Below are 25,646 nucleotides of genomic sequence, written 5' to 3' on the forward strand. Positions count from 1 at the left end.
ACTTGTTGTTGAGTCGTTGTGAGGAAATGCACATTTTATTTATCTCGGAACAAAATGCATTCAAGGGAGAGTGCTAAGGACTTGCAACCTAAACAGTGACCTGTGATGGGGCTTTAAGATCTAGATGATTGGAAGGAATCTGTTAGCGCACAGCATTAGTCTGTTGTCAATTTTGATGAATCCTGTGATAGGTGGGGATTGGCTGTGCTTCAATTTTGGAGGATTGATAGAGTTTCTTGAAAGGCTCGAGTATGTCGAGTAATATCCCATATATAGTGCTCTGGAGCCCGTTATAGCAAACCACGAGCATGAACTGCCTCGTGTTTGAGCACAGATCTAATGGGCTTTGAAGTACTAACTGGTATGGGCCAACTTGCTCAATTCTAATTTTCAAGGTATGTATTGTATGTTCAAACTCTCTCGATGTCTCATTTCTTCATAAGGCCAACTGACTTCTTGGATAACTTCTGAAGAATCTGCTGTTTAGACCTCCACCTGATTAACAGCTGGTTGAAAGTTGCTTTAGTATGTGTGCTTTCTATTCGATCATCATTAAAAATATATCAAGGAAAACGACTTACTTTGAGAGGAAAGGGAGGGAGGTCGGGTCTTAACATATTTTCGTCATTTCTTATATTGCTGATTGGTATTTCTGATGATGTGAGCTTTAATACTTTGTCCATTTTTCCATCTGATTACGTCTTTGAATTATGAAGGAACAATTTCTTTTCTTTTGCTTAAGTTATTGAAGAATCATTAATCGATGAGTGCAGTTTTGTCTCTCATGGACCAAATCCACTTTGTAAAGTTGGAGAATGCGAAGGACACAATACTCGGAATTGGCATGGCTGCTGGCATTTCAGGTTCCAAAGTTTACTGCTTTTGTAATAGTTTCTGATGAGAATCTTGCCTCAATTTTATTCTTTTAAATTGTATAAAGCTTAGAGTTAGGCAAGATGAAGGACCTAGATTTATGCTCATTATTGAGCCCCAACCTAAGCTAAACTAATATTCTAGTAATCATTTAATATCTTTTAATAGAAAAATCCTAGCCCAAATCCCCTTTTATTTTTCTGGGAAGATTAAGGCCCTTTTCATTTGTCTATATAAGTGAAGGTTGACCAAATTCCCCGTCTACCTTTTACAGTACCAAGACTTCTTGCCCATCAAAAGAATAGGCTTCAATTTCTCCCTCTTTCCTACCACTGATCTATGGAGGTTCCTATTTGTCAATTGTGCAACAGTTCCCAACGGACTTGCCCTATTCTTGCATATTGGTTGTTGACCATCCGCTTATCATTTTCCATAATATGGTTAGTTGTCAGTTGCGAACCTAGTAACACCAAAACCTTAATGAGGAATCTCCAAATCAGGAAACATCAAACTTTCCTTCAACAGTACTGCTACCTGCAACCAACTAATATATATTTAACAAAATTTGTAAGTAGTCAATCGAATCTTTCCTTCAGGTCATACATTTGTATTGGTTGGGTTGACAGTGTTCGGTTGAAAATAGTTGTTGCTTTCAAGTTTTCTTTTAAAGGATGAAAGCCTAATTCCCCAAAAAGCTCTTTTCTTCGAGTTCTCCCTTGCTTCTGCGTTGTTAAATGAACCAAATATTAGGTAAAATTAATCACTAGTAGAGATGTCGAATGTCAATTTTTTATTTCTTTTATTATTGGATGATGATGTCACATTGCCTTTGTTACCGGCTGGTTTCATAGGATCTAGAAAAGTTTTCTAATTTGAAGATAAGAATAAATTCATTGGTTTGACGACGTCTAAAATGCATGAATTATGGTTATACATTCTGAAACTGCCTTCTGGGCATATTAAAGGAATAAAGAAGAGTAGAGACAGTCTCTGATAGCAGATCACTAATTATTAGTTTTTACGGATTTTATCGTTTGTAATATTTACAGTTGAAATTCTTTGGCATTCAATTCTGGAGAGATTACTCGTTGTAATGTTTTCTTTTCTTTTGATTTCTTTGTTTCTTTTCTTAATCCGACTACCATTTCCTACTGTTTGTCTGGTAAGCCTGTCCTAAGCACGAAATCATTTGTATGCACATTGTCGTAATGGAAAGAAAAGAATCCACTAATAAATAATTGATTGTTTATGGGCATATTCTACTTTTAATACTTACGTGGAATTGATGAAGATTCTGTCAAGCTTTTGAAATTTTCGGCTTGGGTTTTGTATATGATTAATAAATTGCCCGTATGTTGTCAAATTTGGATACTTTTTGAGGTTCAAAGTTTGGGAACTGGCTCACTTTTAAAAGTAAACCCCTTTTTTTAAAGACTTTGAAGCAATCCAGCGGGGAAGGTGTCTTAGAATGATTACGGGATATGTCATGTGCACCTACTGCTTTCCAAAACAAAAATAAAATTTCAACTCTGATGCCTTTTGTCCCCTTTGGGGTTTATCTAGAGTTCGTCGATAGCCATGGTTTTCCAATGGGGCTGAAAAGCTCTGCCTAGTGCCTTCCTCGCGAAACCATTTCAAAGTTTGTGCTCTAAGAAAGTTCACCGTGTAAGGAAGATTACCTGGTCTAGTCCCCAAATGTTCCCTGGTGTCTTTGGGAAAGTCAAATCTGTACTATATGGATCCGAAGATCTTGAAGGTACAGGAGACTGTATTTCTCTAATCTATAAATTAAGTCAGTATCTAATCTGGATGACGTGCTTATATTATTCAAGGTTACTGAACGAAACTTGATATCGCGATGCCCACTATTTTCTCTTTGCCCAGAAGGCGGAGGGGGTGTTATAAATGATGATGAGCAATCCTTTTTTTGGGTAAGCTGAGGAATCCTTTAGTTATGCACTTTTAATTGCTCTCTTATTGTCATGTATAATACCACTTGCGAGCTGCGATTCCATTAATCCAATCATTGGTGTCAAGTCTTTTAAGCATTTAGTTCCAATAGAGAAAAAAATGTAAGTTAAGAAAAGGGCCCGTCAACTTACCAAAGACCACGCCTTAGCTTTTCCATTGAAGTTGGTAACTCGCTAGAATTCCAAGCTTTATATCATATTCAAGTCTCTTTAGAGTGTTTAAGAATGTTACGTCTCTCTATTTGTTGATGAACCCATTTGTCTTATCTGACTATGGACTTGGAATGGGTGGTACTGAAGTTTCATTGTCCCTTTGGTCCTGGTGTAGTTATGTTTTTAATCAGATATTTCACGGTTCCGGCCCAAATGATTACCCCCGGTGGGATTGCTATGCCAATTGCCTCGGCTCCTTTTATTTATATAAAAAAAAAACCACCTTAGCTTTATGTTAGGATTTCCTACTCGCTATACAAGAAGACATCAATTAGTACAAACACAAAGTTAATAATTGAATTCATTTAGAAAGGGTCCACAATCTCCATGTTGTACATTCTCTCTTTTTTACTAGGTATGTATGTGGGGATCCTCAAGATAAAACTGAAGCTGAAGCTGTGTGGTTGCTATAATGTCTTGAGCAAATTCTAGTTTGGGCCACTTCGTTGCTTTAAGGAGGAGTGCGGCTATAAACAAAACATAAACAGGGACTTCCTTATGGTCTACATCATAGTTCCGAGGCTTCAAGCCTCTAGAATCGAGGAGGAGGGGGGACCACCACCTAGGTTAGGTACTTTGCTTTAGAAGACGGTAGAATAGCATCTTGCAGAATGCTTTAAGGGGAATAGGTGGTATTATAGGGGAATGTCCATGATTCTGGTACTGCTATTATTATAATCATCATAAGATTATGCATGGATATGGTCGATTATAGTGACCATCGTCATTATTTTACTAATCTTATTATCAGGATCATACAAGAAAAGACGGGTAATAAGTGAAATATTTTCGATTCTAGTTCACCGTATAACACTAAATGCTGTAGTTAGTTTTATGAGCTCGGGGGCGGCATCTCAAACTGGGGCGACCTTTTAAGCCTACCTTATCTGTAGACCCTTGCCAAGTTTCCGGTTCTGATTCCAATTATATCGGGCTGCCAGTGCACCTTCATGATGGAATTCCGAGTTAGGCAATAAACTCTTGCCATTATTTGTAGGGAAAGAGTGTGGGGTCTTTAGCTTTTTTTTTATTCACAGCATTCATTTAGTAATGCAAAGGCGCCCCTCTCCCTCATCACCGTGGGGTTGGGGTGTTATTAATTATTTCCCCACATCACACCTACTATCGAAGAGCCAATTGGAACAAGACAAATAGAAATTGAACTCTTTGGGATAAAAGGGCCATGGGAGACAGGCTTTTTTACTTAAGATAGGAATTGATGGTTGTGTTTCTATAAACGATTTTGCGGGGTCCCCATTTACTTAGGACACAGCCCCATCAATTTATGGCTAGTTGAAAAGTTAAGCCGATGCATACTCCAAAATCAATTCTGCATCCTCTGGTGGCCATGCAATTGCCACTGCTGTAATGTTCGTGTTGGTGCTTATTTTGACCAGCAAAATTTGTCTGCCATCCACAAAGCTGAACCCGTCAATTCGAAAATCATGACGTCTATTATACCTTCCCCCCTTGGGTTTTTGATTCCTAACCAAACCTAATAAAAACTCCCCCAACCAACACGGGCCGTCCTTAGAATGGTCTCTAGACAGAAACGAAACAAAACAAAGTCTTTGTACTTTTTGAAAGAAATTATTCCAATACCTTTCGTTTTTTTTTTCTGTGGCGAATCGTATTTTATTTTTATCATCTTAGAAGAGGTCTATCTATGTATGTAGTCCTTAGTGTTGCAGGTTTCTCAATTATGGGAGCAAGAGCGCGGAACAACAGTCCGAGTCATGTCGTTCCAATTCTCCCTGGCCTACTAGTTCGTGCATTCATTGGCAAATCTAATGACTTTGATGAGGGAGATGCCCATTTATGGTCCTGGCTTGTTTTGTCCCCTAGCTATCGACTTCCTCCTTTTGCCTATGAAAGATTAGCGGACTGATATTAACGTGGAGGTAGTTGAAAAAGTCAATCACCGGACAAAGTAAATTACCTCTGTTTCCTCATAGCTTCTTAATACATGTTATAATTGCCGATATTAATTTTCTCCTCAATTTAGTCGGTTCCTTTAAAACTTGACTTATCTAGTTCATAAGCTGTAGACAGGAAAACGTACAAAAAAAAAAAAAACTTTCCATCTCTCTGCTTGTCGGATCAGTCACTGAAGCAAGTGCAGTAATGTGAAACCAGAAGAGATGGGAAAGTAGATGTGGTGGTTCATTATTAACATAAAAATCCAGGCAGCATTTATAACACGTGATGGTTTTGATCAGGCTTTTACTTCTGCCGTCCAAATCTTCAACAGCGGAAAATGACCCACAAATTATACTTGTAACTTTACGTTCTGGTTAAACTGTAATAGTTTGGTTCTTGAGGTTAGCATAATTCTTTTCCTGCACCAACAAGTTGGATGAATCCCAGATTTTTCCTCTCTGTTCTTGTCCACAGGTCATGGCAGGGGAACGCCGACCCTAATGCTGTAGCTTCCTAGTCGGCGGTGGGGCTCAGGCTACAGGCCTATAGTCGAATAATGTTTGCTCATAGATGCCGTGACAACGCAGCCTTATCTCAGAGTAAGAGTGAGTTCAATTAATCTCCCATTTACCGAAGTGAAGACATGAGTTGAGAACGTTTCTAAGCCTTTCTTGTTCCTGGGGTTAATTTTTGAAGCTAGTAAGTAAATTGGAAAGCATGCATGTGACTTTTCATCGCCCTCACCTTTCTTTTTTAGGAAAAAAATTGGACATATTATTTATGTTCAACAGGAGAATAAACTAACATTCTGATGTCGATTATAATATTCGGCAACTTATACTATTCTAAGGACTGGCCAATTCTACCATCTAATGCTCTCTCTCGGTGGCTATTAATCTAATGTTTTTTGCTTGTGTCGATCTAGTTTTGCTAGTACAGAACTCTCCTGACTCCTGTCTGATGCAAAATTGTGAAGTCAAAGCATGCCAATAATCCTATGTTCGTAATAAATATTTGTGAGTATCCAAAGGCAGAGACTTTCAATTGAATATACACATGGGTTCATTATACATACACAAATCAAGATGCGTAGTACATTATTTTTCTTTTTGGAAGGATTGAAGCCTACAATTACTCAGTTTGTGTGATGTGTGTCACGTGGTATATTGCTCGATGTTTATTTTATTCTGCTTATAAAGTTTATAATATAACACTAAAAAAGAAAGACCAGTTGAAAACCTCTGCTGCTGCCGTCTCTCTTGACCCTTTTGCCCTCTGATAGGGGTCGTCTTGCTCTATCCCTCAACATCTATAAAATGTCCTCCTGCTTGATGCCCGGATAAGGCTACACGTACAATTTGATCAAGTTCAAAGACCAGCTGGTGAACTGATCTTGGTAGGATATCCTTCCTTCCTTCCTCCCTCCACTTGACTTAGTTTATTTATTGGCCTTTTTGTTGTGATGTTGCCTTTGGAGTTTGGACTTTGGGGCTTAGTGAAAAACCGGAACCTGGGAAATTGAAATTTTGTACCGTAGTGTATCTCTTTTGGATGAATAAATAAATCAATTCCAAACAAAGCTTGACCAGTGCCAGTGTTGTGGGATGAGCACAGAAACAACAACAATGGAGGCTCCTTCCAGTTCCAACCCTTCACACATGATGGATCAAAAGGAAGAGTAGAGCTCAGGAAGGAACAACAGGCAGGTAATGTGAAACACTGAGAACACCGTATGGTGGCTTTCCTTTCCAACTCCACTCATCATCGTCATCTCTCTCTCTCTCTCTCTCTGTGTACTTTAACTCTTTTTTTTTTTTTTTCTCCCCTTCACTCAAACTTGAAAAGCTGAAAGTTACACCAACCTGTCTCTTTCCCTGCCACTAGTTCTTTTTTGGGTTTTTCCCTTCTTTTTCCTTCTTTCCCAAGGTAGAACGCTTCAAGAGGAAGGAAAACTCATCCACACACACAACCTCTCTCTCCTCCCCCCCCCCCCCCCCCCCCACCACTCTCTCTCTCTCGCGCGCGCGCACGCACAGCGTACGGCTCGGGCTGACAGCAGCACAAGCTGTCTCTTCTAAATTTGGATACATTATCCAATTCTGGCTCACTCTTCTCAAAATTTCTTCTTCAACTTGTTGACCCATCACAGTGGGAGGGCTGTTCGTTACTAATCTCGAACTTAACAGTGTCATCCGGTTGTTTTCTAGAATTATCATAACTAGGCTTCACCCTGCACCGAAGGCCCCGTTCTCTTGGAAGGCTGGTCTTGCAACTGTACGGAAGCTCCCGGCTTTTATTGCTCTGTGTACGGAGCTTCCTAGGTAAGTTGACTTTGGCTTTAGTCCTCCTGTTTTCCTCTCCTGTGCTGCTTCATGATTAACGTGTCTGGTCTCGCTGTTAAATTCATGACTTATAGTGAGACATTGTGAAGATTGCTCTCAATTTTGGTCTTCTGAGTGGAATGTACTTTTCAAGGTGAAGAATGTCTCAATTATTGAGCATGATTAACGTGTTTCCTGCTTTTGTGAATCATGCTAAATGCTGTTCAGATCCTAACCCGAAGCAGGACAATCTTACCTCAGCAGTCGTATCGCCATTAACTGCGTAAACTAGCATGACTGCAAATCGGGCCGTTCCCCGTTAGACTTTTTATTTCACGTTATAGTGTGCAACCCATATGAAGTAAGCAGAAGACGGTCGTTCTAGCCAATAACAGGGGGAAATTACACTCTGAATGTACTATAAGTGTCACTGGCGTTCATCTTTCCTAACATAGGGTGCATGATTGGATGAAATTTCTAGATAATCAGGAGAACTATTAGTAATTATCTTATGATGAAGACTCTTTGTCTCTTTAACCTGAAATGAGGTGTGCTGGAAGCAGTTTTGTGATGCAATCTTTGTTTCATTTGACAGAGTAGAGCCCGTCGCAGTTGAAAGGACATCTTAATTTGTCAGATCCGGAAAGGGGAATTTTATGGGCTATAACTTCCCTGCAACTATAGATTTAGTTCAAGTGGAGAAAAAAGGCACTCTTCAGATCGCTTCTATTGTAAATTCTTGCAACCAGGAACCGCAGAGAACCCAGGACGCTTTGTCGGTAGGCCTGAAGCTCGGGAGTTGGAGCTGTGTGGAGGAAGGACCCGTGCAACAGTCTCAGAATCCTGGATTCACAGTGATGGAGCCACCATCGTGCGGATCGTCAAAGAGGGCTCGGGCACCTAATAATGGTTCCCAAGTTCCCTCCTGTTTGGTTGATGGATGCAATTCTGATCTCAGCAAATGCAGGGACTATCATCGGAGGCATAAGGTTTGTGAGCTTCACTCAAAGACCCCGAAAGTTACGATTAGAGGTCAGGAACAGCGGTTCTGTCAGCAATGCAGCAGGTAAGAAATAGAAACACTCCTTCAGAAAGAACAATAGGTATTTATTCTCTTAATCATTCAACTTCTCTTGAAAGTTAATACTATGAATGATTTGTGGAATTGCAATTTATCTTGGTCCTTTTTCTTGTGTATTCTTCTGCACTGTGTTCTGATTCCCGGGTAACGAATATGTACATCTCCATGCTATATTGAGCATCTTTTTTTTAAAGAAAATTTCCTCCGTATGTAGATGAATATGAGCAACTGTAGATTTTCTCGTGTGAATATAGAAATGTGAAGGTATGAATGGAACCTTCAGAGACCACTGCAAAATGTTCGAAAAAATTATATTCATTGGGCAGAGGTGTGTTTTGTTTTTTTGTCGTTTAAGATATTTCCCTCTACGAGTTTTTACTTAGTCACATCCATATTCTGCATTTCGTAAGGCAGAGTGTGATCTGCTGTCATCCGAACTTATGCTCTGCTGGTATGTTGATTCCTTTACTGCTATATTGTTCTCTCATGCAGAGTTCCTTGACTTAAAACTATACGTAGTATTTCCCTTTAGATTGCTCTTTTCCATGTGATTCCGCTACTGACATATGGATAACAAATCCAATCTTCTTCAATATATTTTGGAAGGTTTCATTCCCTGGGGGAATTTGATGACGGGAAGCGGAGCTGCAGAAAACGTCTTGATGGCCACAACAGGCGCCGCAGAAAGTCCCAGCCAGATCCTTCCTTAAGCTCCTCTCGATTTCTTGCCAATTACCAAGGTTTAGGAAGCCCTTACTCAATGTTAAAACACAGCTGATTCGAGAAAATGCATGAAATGAATTACTATTCAATTTTAAACAAGTACTGTGGCATTCTGTTACTGCAGGCACGAAGTTCGTACCAGTTAGTAGCTCTCAAATATTCCCAGCTAGTGCTCTTGGGGCCTGCCCTTGGGCTGGAGCTGTCAAGTCGGAAAACGACCCTGTACTGTACAGCAGCAGCAGCAGCAGCAGCAGCCACCCCCAGCAGCTCAACGTCAGTGACAGGAAAATGCTCTTCTCCGCTTCCTCACCTCACGGTTACAGACCGCAATTCCAATTTCCGTTCATGCCAGGCAACAAGGATGTGACTGGTGGAACTTCAGTATGTGAACCTACTCTTAGTCCCAATCCTGTGTCAGGAAATAACAGTGGATGCAGCAGCCAGAAAATGCTACCAAGCTGCTTAGTCGGAGCGCTGAGCAACTCCGAGTGTGCTCTCTCTCTTCTGTCATCGCCACTTCCGGCTGCTGCCCATCAGAAGGGTGTTGGCACTACGATGCAGTTCGACCCGCAGGAGCCCTCTCACTCCTCAATGCCCGCATTGCACTACAACCGGGTGGGAACAGGCGAGCCCACGAGTTCCTTTTTAGCTTCTCCGGGCAGCCTCCATGGTATGTTTCGGAGTGGGCAAGACGAGTCATCTGCAAGTGGGTCCCAGTCTCACCACACACCCTCCTTCACCTGGGAGTAAGTATCCACCAGATCCTGGTCAGGTTGGTTCATTTCCAAGGTGATAAATCATTGACCGTCATTAGATGTCAGCCCAATAATGTCTCCTCGAGCAATAATCGAAGTTCCACCGAGCTATGGGGTTTCGTAGTTAGCTTCTCTTCTATTGCATCGTATTATCTGTTAGTCTTCATCGATCAATTCCAAATATTAAGTCCGTCGAGGTTGTAGATATGATTATGCGAGTGTCGTTATTTAGGTAACTTTTGTTTATTTAGAAAAACCCGTATTTATGTAAGTTGGGCTTCTTCAATTGTTGTAATGGGCGGGCTTTTCGTGGATTGGGCCAAAGTTCACTTCTCTATTTCTCAACTCAGCCCACTGAGTTTTGTTATATAAGTTACATATATATATATATATATATGTATGTATGTATGTATGAGCTGGTTCAAGTTGATGTTGCTTAGTCGTTTTAAATATGGCCTCGGGTTTAAGTCTTATAATCTGGGGTGTTGAGATTTCCAATATCAGGTGTAGACTCAAAAAAGATTGCCTTTTAGAAAAAAGAAAAAGATTCACCCAAAAAAAAAAGAAAATAAAGAAAATAAAGGTTGAAAAAGAATAAAAGATAAAGATTTGAAGCTTCCCTTTTGTACAGTGGTTTGTAGATTTTTGTAATGTGATGATCTCCATGGGGTGACGTAAATTTTTAATAGAGCAAGATAAGGGCATGTTTCCCCAATAATAAAGAAAAATAGTATTAGATTCCCAACAAAGACCATATCCAAATTTAATCAGCTTGCCCATCGCATAAAGTTGGAACCTTACTCGTAGAACAAATCTTAATCCCAAACATATACTCGCTTTATTTGTGTGGTGTTTGTATTTGAAACACAACGCAAATAAGATTAAAGGGTAGCTCTATCGAGAAGAAAATGATATTATACTCCTTTTTGATTTGTGAGATATTTCTCAGAGGTCCGGACTTTTATGTAGTAGTTATCTCGACTTCACAACCCTTTATTTGTTATTATCTCTACTCAATGCAAACCAGCTAGCCTCATTTTTCTACGGAAAAAAAAAAGAAGAAGAAGAAGGAAAATAAAACATGATAAGATAGTCATCCACCAAATCAAATCGTACCTTTACATCGATGAAATGAAAAGAGTGACCAAAGGGAATTCTGACCCAATGCCCACAACAAAGGGCCCTCAGGGGCCTATGGGCTCAACTCCCTCTCAATCCCAAGAGGGTCGAGGGGCCCTCTTCCCTCCAAAAGAGTCGAGGGGCTCCACCCCGTCCCTTTCTTTTTGAGAGAAGGGAAGAGGATGGAGGGTGGGGGTTGGGCCCTCGGACCATCTCCCTGCCAAGGGGTCGGTGGCCTCAGCCCCCTCCCCTAGAAGAGGGAGGATTTGTTGGGTATCCCTCCAATTTGGAGGAAGTTGGGCTCAAATTGTATTGGGCTTTTATCGGGTTTTAATAGGCCCAAGACCCATTTTAGTTAGGGTTTATATTTGTTAGGCGACATATATATATATATATATATATATATAGCAGCAGCGGCAGAAAAGAATATAGGAGAAGGCTGTAGAAGAAAGAAGCTGCAGACAGCAGAAAAAGGGCAGCCGCAAGCAGACAGCAGACAGCAGAACAGAGGAAGAGCAGAGGAGAATTCTGCTTAACAGTGGCAGCGTGCAGCTGGAGATCAAACCTCGATCGGGACGTCAAACGAACTCCGATTGGGACGAAATTTTGACAGCAGCTTCACAACACGTGGGGCTAACTTCTGAACGGTCAGAATTTCTATTCGAGCTCTGTAGGTGCTGTTTCAGCTGATTTTGTGAACCACCCGGTGTGGGTGACGAATTTAGTATTTGGGTGATCCAAGAGAGTGTTTCTCTTGAGTTTGGTGATCCAAGGGTTTACCCTTGATGAAAGACATTGTATAACCTTCATAGTGGATCGTTGATTCGGAGTTGGTCCCGTGGTTTTTCCCCACATTGGGGTTTTCCACGTAAAATTCTTGGTGTTGTTTTACTTTACTGCTTGTTGGTTGATTTGATTAGTTCCTATCTCGATTACACTAGAAGGGGAGGAAGATTAATCGCTGCGTTATTGTTTGGTTGAGTACATCCCTAACCCCAACAAGTGGTATCAGAGACTCGGGTTAGAGAAGTTTGAGTTTTTCGGTGTTTTCGAGATGGAGGAGTCTACAGGATCTATGTTCAAGTTGAATGCAACCAACTACTCTATATGGAAGTCTCGGATGGAGGATCTTCTATTTTGCAGGGATTTGTACGATCCTATTGAAGGGGATTCCGCGAAACCCAAAGATAAGGATGACAAGGCTTGGGAACGCACAAATCGGAAGACTATTGGTTTGATTCGGCAGTGGATAGACAATAGTATTTATCATCATGTTGCTCAGGAGACAAATGCAAAAGTTTTGTGGGATAAATTGACAAATCTCTATGCGAGGAAGACACCGCAAAATAAGGCATTCCTCGTGAAGAAGCTGGTTCATCTTCGTTTTCAGGATGGAGGTGATATGGCTGCGCACATGAGTAATTTCCAGGATATTATTAACCAGTTGACGAACCTGGAGATAATATTATCCGATGAGTTGCAGGCTTGTCTACTTTTAGGGACTCTACCGGATAATTGGGACACACTCGTGGTTGCATTAAGCAATTCTGCGCCAAACGGAAAGCTATCGTTGGCCACGGTGACAGACAGTTTATTTAATGAGGAGACTAGAAGGAAAGGCTCGGGGATTTCCATTCAGTCTGAAGTTTTGGTTACTGAACAACGGGGGAGAAGTCAAAGCAGAAATTTCTCTTCCAAGCATAGTAACTCACGTGGCAAATCGAGGGGTAGATCAAAGTCGAAGACGAGGAAAGTGGTCACTTGCTATCACTGTGGAAAGGAGGGACACTACAAAAGGGAGTGTAGAGCTCTGAAGAAAAATCAGAATGGCAACGGTGAGAGTAAGAAGGAAGAAGGTACTACAGCAGTGGCATCTGATGGAGAGACCTACATCATTTGTGATGAAGCCTATGTGAATTTCACATGTCAGGACTCTACCTGGGTTGCAGATACAGGTGCCTCGTTTCATGTCACTCCTCATCGGGATTTCTTCTCATCTTACACTACCGGAGACTATGGTTATGTGAGAATGGGGAATGGACAGTCATGCAAGATTGTCGGTACTGGTGATGTCTGTCTAGAGACCGAGCTTGGCTGCAAGTTGCTTCTGAAGAAGGTGAGGCATGTTCCAGAAATTCGCCTTAACCTAATCTCGACGGGTCAGCTTGATGATGAAGGCTACAGTAACAAATTTAGTAATGGGAGATGGAAGCTCTCCAAGGGTTCGTTGATTGTGGCGCGGGGTCAGAAGACCGACACTCTCTACAGACTGCGTGCCAGACACAATTCCGGTCAAATTAATGTTGCTGAGGATTATCCTATCGAGCTATGGCATAGGAGACTTGGGCATATCAGCGAGAAAGGTATTCAAATTCTTGCTAGAAAGCAGTCTTTGCCCGTTAAAGGTATGCACTTGAGCACTTGTGATCACTGTTTAGCTGGTAAGCAGAGGAGAGTTTCTTTTGTTAGAAGTCGTCCCTCTAGATGCGATCATATACTTGACCTTGTGCATACAGATGTTTGTTTTATGTCGGATAGATCTCTTGGTGGTGCTCTCTATTTTGTGACATTTATAGATGATCACACCAGGAAAGTTTGGGCTTACCCTATGAGAACTAAAGATCAGGTGACTGAGATTTTCAAGAACTTCCATGTAGCAGTGGAAAGAGAAACAGGCATGAAGCTGAAATGTGTAAGAGCTGATAATGGTGGTGAGTATAGGGGTCCTTTCGAGAACTATTGCAGGACTCACGGTATCAAACTTGAGAAGACGGTACCGAAGACACCACAGCAGAACGGGCTTGCAGAGAGAATGAACCGCACAATTGTTGAGAGAGTTCGTTGTATGCTTTCTCAGGCGAAACTGTCTAAGCCTTTCTGGGGCGAGGCAATGAGGTCAGCGGTTGATCTTATTAATCTTACACCGTCAGTTGCACTTGATGGAGATGTACCCCAGCAGGTGTGGACCGGCAAGAAAGTATCATACAAGCATCTCAGAGTATTCGGGTGCAGGGCATCTGTTCACATTCCTCGAGATGAAAGATCAAAACTTGATGCCAAGGCAAAACAGTGCATCTTCTTGGGTTATGCACATGAAGAGTTCGGGTACAGGCTTTGGGACCCTGATAGCAAGAAGATCATCAGGAGCAGTGATGTTGTCTTCTTTGAGGACCAGACAATCGAGGATTTGCAAAAGTTAGAGAAGGCCAGTGTAGGCAATCCTCACGAGATCTCTATTCCTGTACCGGTTGATGTAGAGCATCCAATGGAAGAGGTACCTGGTGAGTATGAAGAAACCACGACTGGGGGTGAGATTCCTCAGGTAGATGATGATGTGACTACGGATGATACAGGCTCGCAGTTACAGTTAGAGCCTACAGATCTACCTAGACAATCTGATAGAATAAGACGACCATCTACAAGATATCCGCCTCATGAGTATGTGCTACTGACTGACGGGGGAGAACCTGAGTGCTATGATGAAGCTGTGGCACATGAGCACAAGGAGCACTGGTTGAAGGCGATGAATGAGGAGATGAACTCCTTGTCTGAAAATCACACGTATGACCTAGTGAAGCTACCGCAAGGTAAGAGAGCATTGAAGAACAAATGGGTCTACAGGTTGAAGACAGAGAACTCGCGACCTCGATACAAAGCTCGGCTGGTAGTGAAAGGTTTCAACCAGAAGAAAGGAGTTGACTTCGAGGAGATCTTCTCGCCTGTTGTCAAGATGTCATCGATCCGAGTTGTTCTCGCACTGGCAGCTAGTCTAAATTTGGAGATCGAGCAGCTCGATGTAAAAACAGCTTTCCTGCATGGTGACTTGGAGGAAGAAATATATATGGAGCAGCCTGAAGGATTCCGAGTTAAAGGTAAGGAGCATTTGGTGTGCAGGCTGAGAAAGAGCTTGTATGGGCTTAAGCAAGCACCTCGGCAGTGGTATAAAAAGTTTGACTCTTTCATGTTGAGCCATGGCTACACACGGACAACTTCAGATCATTGTGTGTTCGTGAAACAATTCTCGAATGGTGATTTTATCATTTTACTGTTATATGTGGATGATATGCTACTTGTTGGTCATGATATGAGCAAGATTACAGAGTTGAAGAAGGAGCTCAACAAGTCCTTTGCCATGAAGGATTTGGGACCGGCAAAGCAGATCCTTGGGATGCATATTTCTCGTGACAGATCAAGTGGAAAACTTTGGCTTTCTCAAGAGAAGTACATCGAGAAGATTTTGGATCGGTTCAACATGGGTAATGCTAAACCAGTTTCATCACCACTTGCTTCTCATTTCAAACTTAGCTCGAAGCAATATCCTACAAGTGAGAAGGAGAAAGAAGAGATGAAGAAAGTTCCTTACTCATCAGCTGTAGGAAGTTTGATGTATGCCATGGTCTGTACAAGACCAGATATCGCTCATTCTGTTGGTGTGGTTAGTCGTTTTCTCTCCAATCCGGGGAAAGAGCATTGGAATGCAGTTAAGTGGATTCTGAGGTATCTCAGAGGAACATCCAAGGTGTGTTTACACTTTGGCACTGGTAAGCCGGAGTTAGTGGACTATACGGATGCGGATATGGCAGGAGATATTGATTCCCGGAAATCCACTTCGGGATACTTGATGACTTTTGCAGGGGGAGCTATCTCATGGCAGTCAAGGCTTCAAAAGTGCATCGCTTTGTCTACAACGGAAGCCGAATACATTGCGGTGACCGAAGGTTGCAAGGAGATGTTGTGGTTGCAAAAGTTTTTGCAGGAGTTGAGCTTGAAGCAAGAAAGGTATGTTCTACACTGTGATAGTCAAAGCGCCATTCATCTTTGCAAGAATCCCACTTTCCATTCGAGGTCGAAGCATATCGATATCAAGTTTCATTGGATTAGAGATGTGTTGGAGTCCAAGTTGGTGAAGTTAGACAAAGTGCACACTGATGAGAATGGAGCTGATATGATGACAAAACCTCTCGCTAGGGAGAAACTTCATGTTTGCCGAAGTATAGCCGGTATGCTTGAAGCCTCCAAATAGTCGGGAGGAGGAGTTTGTTGGGTATCCCTCCAATTTGGAGGAAGTTGGGCTCAAATTGTATTGGGCTTTTATCGGGCTTTAATAGGCCCAAGACCCATTTTAGTTAGGGTTTATATTTGTTAGGCGACATATATATATATATATATAGCAGCAGCGGCAGAAAAGAATATAGGAGAAGGCTGTAGAAGAAAGAAGCTGCAGACAGCAGAAAAAGGGCAGCCGCAAGCAGACAGCAGACAGCAGAACAGAGGAAGAGCAGAGGAGAATTCTGCTTAACAGTGGCAGCGTGCAGCTGGAGATCAAACCTCGATCGGGACGTCAAACGAACTCCGATTGGGACGAAATTTTGACAGCAGCTTCACAACGCGTGGGGCTAACTTCTGAACGGTCAGAATTTCTATTCGAGCTCTGTAGGTGCTGTTTCAGCTGATTTTGTGAACCACCCGGTGTGGGTGACGAATTTAGTATTTGGGTGATCCAAGAGAGTGTTTCTCTTGAGTTTGGTGATCCAAGGGTTTACCCTTGATGAAAGACATTGTATAACCTTCATAGTGGATCGTTGATTCGGAGTTGGTCCCGTGGTTTTTCCCCACATTGGGGTTTTTCACGTAAAATTCTTGGTATTGTTTTACTTTACTGCTTGTTGGTTGATTTGATTAGTTCCTATCTCGATTACACTAGAAGGGGAGGAAGATTAATCGCCGCGTTATTATTTGGTTGAGTACATCCCTAACCCCAACAGGATTTGGGTCCCTCTTCCCTTCAAAGGGGTTTAGGGGCTCGGACCTCCCTCCTCGCCAGGGGGGGTCAAGGGCCTCGACCCCTTCCCTCCGAGAGAGGGGGGCTTGGGTTAATGGCATTCCTTTGCGGACCTGCTGGGAACTCCTAAAAGGAAAAAAGGAACTTCATATCATTCTTTAATTCTCCAATATAATCCATATCTCCAAGAACAGTTCTAAAGTACACTGAACAAATATATTTAGATGGGATCGAACACATTCCTAAATGTGATCATTTTGGGTCTTTAGATTTTTGCTCGTGGGCCACCCCCCACGGCAATGGGTGGATGTCCCCATCTCACAGCTTTCCCTTTTCATCGAATTTACGTAAATGCCCTTGGTGTGAAGGCAGGGCACTTTGCCCATCGTAGTGCTGAGGGTAAATACGACATTCCATCAATATGCGGGAAAAATAAATGGCAATTCATACTTGCCCTTACTTACGCACTTGTGAATTAAAATAGTAGTCCTACGACACCCCGATTGTTCCTCTAGCGATCTCGAGGAAGTTCCACGAACTAGTCTTCGGATATATGCATTAGAGATCCAATAGAGAGCGTTTAACGATTTGACAGTGCGTCTTGACCTTCATATATATATATATATATATATCATACACCTTATCCTAGACACGTCATTTTTTAATTGATAAATTGACACGGTCAACTATATTTCCCATTAGATGTATATACACCTGTGATGTGTTCGAGAACATATAGGATTGAAATCCAAGCATACACTTAAACATGCCACTTTAAGGATACCGCCTAAGAATTATTCTTCCAAATAATATCATATAATACTTTCTTAAAATCATAATAGTCGTTGTTTATATATTGATCTAATCCCTAACTTGATTCCCTCCTATAAATAAGGAACGTCTCTATGATTGTTGAGGCACAACAGTCTCTCACTCTCTCTAGTAGGATCCAACCCGAAGAAATTAGGCAGACGAGAAACATGGAGACAGTCTCTCGTAACCATAAGAGAAGGGGCTTCATGATCAAGAGCAAGCTAGCCGCTTCCCTCTCCTGGGCCGCCAAATCCAAGCCGTTCTCGGAAGTGCAGTACGCATCCAAGGTCAAGCCGGAGAGTTACTCCGGCAACCGCCTGCCCAAGCACGATTGCCTCAACCACTCAAGCTTCACTCCGGCCAACAGGGGGCCATCGACCGGAGCCTGGGCAGAACCTGTGGGGCAAGGGCAAAGGGGGAGCTACTACTATTATGGGTTCGGCGTCGGCAACGGTGACGAGAACGTGGACGCGAAGGCCGCTAGCTACATCACTATCGTTCGGGAACGGTTCGAGACTCGGAGATTTGATATGGACGAGCCTAATAATAAATGCCAAGATGTACGCTAATATATCTATACGTATATTTTCTAAACAGATATGAAATCAATATCAAGGTTTTTGGAATTTTGTGTTTGTCAATTAGAGCATTAAATCCCTCTCCATATATACATATATATCTATATGTATGTCTTTCTATGTTTTCTATAGAGGTCGCATCCTCATGTGGCTCAATAACTATAATATATGCGTATATATTTATATATATGTATATATAACAGAGCAAATTGTGCTTGTCTTTGCCTCCTAGTCCTTAATTACTAACTAATAAATCGTGCACAATCACATCTTATTATTTCCTAATATATCAATTATGATCTACATGTTTTGTTAAAATCCAACTAGTGAATTCTACCCCAAAAAAAAAAAAAAAATATATATATATATATATATATATATATATATATTCCACCAAAGGGTATATACACGTGGTGCGGTTTTAATTTTCTCCAATTTTTGCGGTAATGTTAATGACCGAGCCATTTGCCTGCATGAAATAGAACGTCGCACTAATCAAATGATAACTAAACAAGTGACGGCTAATTAAATTTCTCTCAAGACCTCCATATTAGCATAAAAAATAAGACGAACATATATATGCAGAGTTGATGCAAGCTAGTAGAAAAATTTGTGCATTGCATTGCATGATTCAATTTTTACTAGTAAAAAGAATGTGCAGTATAGGAACGCGTTGATCTTTTTTTTTTTATGAATATATAGGAACACGTTGATCATCTTTATTCTTCTCCACTTCCAATTTCCCTTTTCTCCCCCGGAAATTCATTCTATATATTTGTACAGATATTTTTTGGGGTTTCCAGATCCAATGATTGGGTGTATTTGAGAGCATATTCTGATATTGTTGTTGAGGCATAAATACCATCTAAATCGCCTAACTAAATTGAGCACACACGTCTATCTATAAGGAGGGTTTTTTTTAACCTGGTTAATCTTAACATATATTCTCATAAAAGATGCATGGCCCAATAAATATTTGAAAACCCACATGATCTTTTTTTTTCCCTTTTTCTTTTTCCCCTATCGAAACAACTTTTCTCGATGTGAATTCCATAGTTAAATTGGAGCCCGACTAATTCGGTCAAACTCGATCGGTCCATTAAGGGATAAAACTCTCTCGGTGTTGATTTTTTACATTCATAAATACTCAAACTCGATACCTTATTTAAACGGAACAAGCGCCGAACCGCTCCCCTATTTAAAACAACTTACAAACTCAAATCAATGCGCAGTTTATCGCTTTCTTCAGCTGGAAGCTACTTTCATTAATTATACTTGTAAACTTTTTGTTTTATGGGTTCCTTAAAAGAAGCCTTCATGCATGCCTTTTGTTCTCTTTCGGATGAATATGGGCAACTATTATGCACCGACCTCTTTCAACGATCAAATCAATTTTCCTTAAATTTGATTCACTAGTTTTATAGCACAGAAAGTTAATCTGATTAGTACGTATAGGAGGCTTGGACCTGTCCATGAGAGTTGGTCGGGACGTCTAAACTTTCCAAATAATACCGGGCTTCGTCGCCGTCTCTCCATGCTAGCTAGGCTTTGGTGAAAAATTCAGTTTAAAGTTATATCTAGAAAGGGTCATACTGTTATGGAGGCTTCATGAAATGAATGATTTGCAGAATCTATAATGATAAAAGAAACTTTTTTTTTTTTTTGGGGGGTGAATAAAAGAGAACTTCAACTTTTTATTAAAAAAATAATTTAGAAAAATCACATTGTATTTTGCAAATGGGCCGGTCGGTGATTTTATTTTTTTGGGTGATAATATGGGCCGGCGAGTTCGTTAAATAATAAATGATTAATTTCAAGATCTACTCATGAGGCTTAAAAGTGCTTTCTGTCTCTCTAACCCATTTAAATTACCAGTCCTTCCTATATATGTAACCAGGTTCTTATGGATGGACTTATAAGCAAAACGCAAAAATTTATTATTCAAAAATCAAATTAATTTATATAACATAAGGATAGAAAGAATTCAATAATAAAGATTAGCGTATATTACACAATATAATTTAACATTGACAGATATTCTTAAATCTATCCCATGTCGATTTTTTACTTGAAATATCCCAATGTTGCTAATTTGATGTCACCATCTAACCTCAGGGGATAGTTAGTGAAACAAAAATAGCAATATTGGAATATCTCAGGCAAAAAAATGACGTTGGGATAAATTTAAGAATATTTGTCAACGTTAGGTCATATGGTGTAATAAACTCGAAAGATTAATATGGACATTTTTTTTATCTCCCCCGCAGTAAAAAAGGGTAGCACATATTTTCATCTTCCGAAATTACCCCTGACAGTTTCTGCCATCCCCCTTCCCAGAGCTCAAACCCACCGAGACCACAGTACGTGGTGGATCCTTCCGACAGTCACCAGCCTCGCTCTATCCTATATCCTACGGCATTTCTATGCCTGCCTGTTCTGTTTAATTTTAAGTTTTATCATAGTACTCTTCTGCATCCTGTTCTTTACGTTACACTGCACATCAAATGTTTGTTGATTTGCCCATATGAATTTTCAAGTAAAGATGCTGTAGGAGTTTTACTTGCATGCCATGCCTACAAATGGGGGAAACAAATGTTCTTCTTATGATAGTGTGAGGATTACAAGAAGCTACGGATGAAGTATCTATCTTGGTTTAACAAAGGACGATCCCTGTGATTGTGTTGAAACATCAAAAGATTTATATGCCAACGCTCTTGAGGGGAAACATCCTGAAGCTCTCTCGTGATCTCCCCCCCCCACTTAATTGTGGACACTGTTGAAGCTGATGAGAAGATCAAGTTTCACATTTTGAATGCCATACGAAGCCATTAATATATCTTTCTTGTGATTTTGGTATTGGTTATAAAGAGTATAAAACTCATTTGATTTTGTTTAGTCGGCCGATTCCTGATGACAGTGCTTGTGTTAATATTTGCGGAAGAAGAAAGTGATTGAGTTTTTGATGGTGCCATTGCTCCTGTGATAGTTGAAGAAAATGGATGATAGCAACCTTAAAGGGTCACCATACTGGCGAAAGTGGTGAGTTGGAAGCCGGCGGAGGCTTTTCTGATTGCGACTAGGATGATTCCTTTGAACCCTTTGACATTACTAGCACCAAATAATGCTCCTAAATACCGGCTTAGGAAATGGAAGGTAAGTTTCTCCTCTCCTCTTCTCTCCTCTCTCTCTCTGTCTCTCTCTCCCCCACCCTCCTCAGTCTCTATGTTAAGTTCCCTCTTTGAAAGGATCAAGCATTGAATAATCATAATAACGAATGGCGTAAAGCATTGGAAATATCTATTGTTCATATAATTAATGGGTATATGAATCTCTTGGACTATATGAAACTACTTATAGATTTCTATTATAGTAGTGCCTGTGTCATAGTTCCAACCAATGATTTGTATAGATGTGTTAGTGTTTCTCGACTTTATATTTTCTGATTCATTTATTTTGGATACTGCTAACAGTCAAATGTGTTTCTATTCTTGCCTAACTGTCAATAGGTTTAGATTGTGAACTGAAACTTCTTGATTTTGTTATTCACCTTTTCCTTTCCTCTGTTGGTAAAAATGATTCGAGAATCTTAGAGCTGTAAGCTCATTGAATTTGTTCCTTGTAGAAAGCGCTACTGGTTTGAAAGTACGTGTGCTTTCTCCTGTTGGGGTGATGTTGTAACATACATAGTTTCTCTTTCTGAGTTCAGTATCTTTCTTAAAACTGCTTTATTGTCAGTTCTCCTTTCACCTGTTGGTGTTTTCAAAGATATTTATGCCAACTTTGGGGTTTCATTTTGTTATCAAAGTTACGAACAGTGGAATCAATCAAGGTCAACTTCTGATCACAAGCAGAGATCATAATTCTAATGCTTTGTAGGAATATGGAGGGGTAAGCATAGCTTGAGAACATAATTTCTTTAGGGTTCCAGTTCCAATACTTGGAAGAAAATGATTTGTGTTATTGATCGTGTAATTTTTCCTTGAAAATTTGGTTAAGGGGCTACCAGAGCTGTTAATGACAAACTTAGATAAAAGTATTCATGGAGATGATGAAGGTCATCTCAAGTGTCTTTGGGTAAATTTTCTTATCCAGATTTACTATTATAATAATTTCGTAAGAAGAACTGGACTTTCATATGGGCATGGTATTTTACTTGCGAAGGAGATAGTATATATTGATAATATTATATTCTGTTTAAGTCCGTTGGTCAGATATTCCTTTGGGAAGTTTGGCAAGTTCTTTACTTTGATCATAGTTGCAGTGGCATCTTTGGTACTGGGGATAGGTAGCTTGGTTACCTGATAGTAGTGCTTTATGGAGTTTGGTCTTGTTTTAAATTGGGTTCTTTCAGTTTTGGCTCAATAGATAGTTTATTTGTCCTTAAACTTGTAAACAGTGGAAAGAAATATGTTAGATAGAATTGGAGTTTTATCCTCAGATTGTGACATTTCTTGAGGAAAAAAATTAATGTTGCATTTGGTATGTAAGTAAGATTTTAAAATCAGATTTTGATTTTGAAAAAGAGTTGTATAAATGGTTACGTATTGGGCCCACCCTTTGACTTTGTATGAGTTATTTTGTTTTGTTGTAGAAAAAAAGTGGTATAAATGAGACCCACCATTTGACTTTGTATGAGTTATTTTGTTTTATTGTGGGTAGAATTAAGTTAAAGTGTGATTTTAAAATCACACTAACAAACCAAACAAAGCAATATATATTTTTGCCGTAAGGATGTAGAGTAGGATTTTATGAACTAAACCATGTCAACTGCAAGAAGCTCACCGAATCCCAACATAATTATCACTATATGCTCCTTTGTTGTGTAGCATATGTCGTTGGTAGTTATACTGAAGAAGTGAGTGACTTCTGTTGCATGTATACTCATGAAAGTACTCTCATGTGGTTCAGTATGCACTTGCTATGCTTTCCTTCCTTTTCAAGGGAATAAAAGAAGGATGATATGATGGTCGGAACATTGCTATTTTGTTATTCTCATCACTGTTGTTACAGGTATTAATTTTTTTTTTAAATCGCATTTAGTGGAATCTACAATTAGCTATCTTCCAATAGCATGGATTTTTCATGTTGTATAGTCAAATTTGATAATTTTATTCATCTCTATATGATAAGTTGTTGAGCCATATAATAATAGACCATGCCTACTTGTAAACTAGGAAATGACTATTTATTGCACTTATGTTCTGAAATTTGCTAACAATCTCAAATTATCTGTTGTAAGCTAATTACTGAAAATAATGACTTCGATTTGATAAATGCATGACTTTTTATTGCAAAATACCATTAATTCAATACTTTGTAGCTATAAATGATTACAGTCTCTTCGGTTTCAAAACTTGAATGAGGAGAAAAGAAATATCAATCCTGAGGTATGTCTGTCTGACCTTCAATTGCTCCACATGAAATTGCCGTCTTGTCGCCATAGCTTATAAGGTCATGTTTATATTGATAGGATATTTGAGGTGGTACATAAGTTGAAGTTTCAATATATGTCATTGTTGGTGATGTTTTGCCTCTTAGTATTGGCATGTGGATAGAGCTACTTCTGGTTTTGGCACTATGCTGGTAATAATGGCTTGTACTTTTCACCTAAGGCAGTTGCTTAGTTCGAGCCAACAGTTGTTTCTATGATATTTGTTTATGTATTGTCAGGAACAGTAGCTAATTGAATTATAGTAGTTCTACACCATCTAAACAATGCTTCGGTAGAACTGCCAGCTTTTAGATAACCATCTGTTTCCATTCTGGGACATTGAAGTGCTTATGTTAAAATACAAATGGAATATCAGAATTATTGAAATCCCTTGAGAAAGTCGGGATGTATTGTTCCCTATATAACCATCAGGAGCTGGATGTATAAAACATGTTCCCTTTCAAGTTGAGTTCCTTTGGGAGGTTCGTATGGTCAATTATTTAAGAATATATTCTAGAGGAGATGGCATTGCAGATAGGCTCTTCTTCTTCTGTTAAAATATCTTTGGAGTTCATCTTGTTTTGTGGCAGGTACACAAGTGGTCGTACAATTTTCGACGAGGCAGCGGAGTTCATGATGTCCAGGAAACAATTGATAGAATAACACAACGATGTTATGTATGACTCAATCTTGTTGTGTTGCAGCCTTAATCTTACATGTTTCAATAACATATATTATTTTTATTGGACCAATGCACGTGCTGTTTCTCAAGTAGCTATAGATGTATATAATATACAGAATTTGTCTTTTCATATATAAATTTTAATACTGTATATTTCAGACCTATGCAAATAAATAATTATTTGAGAGATCAGGTAGTGTTTATGTAATATTAATAACCTAATAGATTATTTCATTTCCCAATTTACTTTTCGAGAAAAAAAAAAAGAAAAAAGCCAAGACTTCGATTTTAGATGGAATAAGTAGAAATTTATTTATTTCAGGTAGGAAAAAAGTTGAATTACAATAATTATTTATGTTAAACACTTAAAAAGCTAGTATCTAATGATTTATCTTAGATAAGTTATCTTACGTACTGAAGCTGAAAAAATTTCAATAGCCTTCTTATAAAAACCATTTTTGTTAAATAGTCCTAATATAGCTTCTCCCTCAGAAAATAGCTTTTAAGGAAGCAAAAACATAATTTGAAAAATGAATATAGCATGTGGTGAATAAAAATACATTACTCTCTTTTGTGAATAATGTTATCTCATGTAGATATTTTTAGCAGATTAGTGAGGAAATTAAAAATCCCGCACCTTGGTTCGTGATGTAATTGATAACCTATTCGGTTTCAAGCTCCAATATGGAAATATACCCATTGAACCATTCAAAAAAAAAGAAAAAAAAAAGCTAAACTATAACTAGAAATTAATTGGAAGAAATGAATTACCACATGAAAATATCTTATAAATATTTTACCAATAGATAGGAATACCAAGGCCAAGAAATTGTTTTGATGTTAGCAAAAAATCTCACAATTTTTTTTTTTTATGAATTAAAGGTTAAATCGGGTTATTAACCCGCTGTGACTGTCCTAACTAAGGGAACTTTGCCGTTACGGAATGTTCTTTTTACCATAATTTACCGAGACTTAGCCCAACTTGGTCACCGCAGCCCCACCAGCACACTAATTAGTTAAGTCCAAGACCCACTGGATCAAGCATTATAGATCGACCACCGCCGTCTCATAATACACCCACATAGTGACGAGCTCTACGTCCTTAGTGAGGTTTGAACTCGTGATGTTCAAGTGAAATACTTGGAACTTAATTACTAGACCACCATGCTGGTTGTATCTCTCAACTTGCATGTAATATTGATTGCGTGGTCATTGGGAATCTATAATTATCTTCAGATGTTCATTGGGGTCAGCTCTCAGGTTTTGTATGTGGTCTTGGGCCCAAACCGCTTTTTGGCCCGAAATCACCAAACATTTTGTTGTCGACGTGAAATGCATAGGGATATATCATTAATTGGATACATAATGACCGGGTTCATAATCGA

General features: G+C 39.7%; 1 protein-coding gene and 1 long non-coding RNA gene across 4 annotated transcripts; both read left to right on the forward strand.

Annotated features, from left to right (window-relative positions):
* The first annotated feature begins 776 nt into the window (after positions 1–776).
* On the forward strand, positions 777–10,276 carry LOC116201168 (squamosa promoter-binding-like protein 16). Of its 3 annotated transcripts, XM_031532299.1 has the most exons (8): positions 777–863; positions 5,451–5,581; positions 6,259–6,372; positions 6,591–6,682; positions 7,184–7,297; positions 7,893–8,363; positions 8,985–9,118; positions 9,226–10,276. In XM_031532299.1, exons 6-8 carry the CDS (start codon positions 7,954–7,956, stop codon positions 9,849–9,851), a joined length of 1,170 nt encoding a protein of 389 aa, XP_031388159.1. In that variant the 5' UTR covers positions 777–863; positions 5,451–5,581; positions 6,259–6,372; positions 6,591–6,682; positions 7,184–7,297; positions 7,893–7,953; the 3' UTR covers positions 9,852–10,276. The 3 variants fall into 3 exon arrangements, with proteins under 3 accessions (XP_031388159.1, XP_031388158.1, XP_031388160.1); XM_031532298.1 differs by lacking the exons at positions 777–863; positions 5,451–5,581; positions 6,259–6,372; positions 6,591–6,682 and having other exon boundaries at positions 6,952–7,297; XM_031532300.1 differs by lacking the exons at positions 777–863; positions 5,451–5,581; positions 6,259–6,372; positions 6,591–6,682 and having other exon boundaries at positions 6,952–7,297; positions 7,898–8,363.
* Positions 10,277–20,095: 9,819 nt separating this feature from the next.
* Positions 20,096–24,547, forward strand: LOC116198641. The gene is made up of 2 exons (XR_004155358.1): positions 20,096–21,301; positions 24,170–24,547. It is a non-coding gene; the product is annotated as an uncharacterized LOC116198641 (long non-coding RNA).
* The last annotated feature ends 1,099 nt before the right edge of the window (positions 24,548–25,646 follow it).

The sequence above is a fragment of the Punica granatum genome, chromosome 3, assembly GCF_007655135.1.
Source record: "Punica granatum isolate Tunisia-2019 chromosome 3, ASM765513v2, whole genome shotgun sequence".
Lineage (NCBI taxonomy): Eukaryota > Viridiplantae > Streptophyta > Magnoliopsida > Myrtales > Lythraceae > Punica > Punica granatum.

What these genes read in the sequence shown, in the direction of transcription:
- LOC116201168 (XM_031532299.1), top strand. Translation starts at nt 7,954, where the DNA reads ATGGGCTATAACTTCCCTGCAACTATAGATTTAGTTCAAGTGGAGAAA. An exon ending in TTCTGTCAGCAATGCAGCAG is followed by an intron (nt 8,364 to 8,984) that starts GTAAGAAATAGA and finishes ATATTTTGGAAG; the next exon opens with GTTTCATTCCCTGGGGGAAT. An exon ending in ATTTCTTGCCAATTACCAAG is followed by an intron (nt 9,119 to 9,225) that starts GTTTAGGAAGCC and finishes CTGTTACTGCAG; the next exon opens with GCACGAAGTTCGTACCAGTT.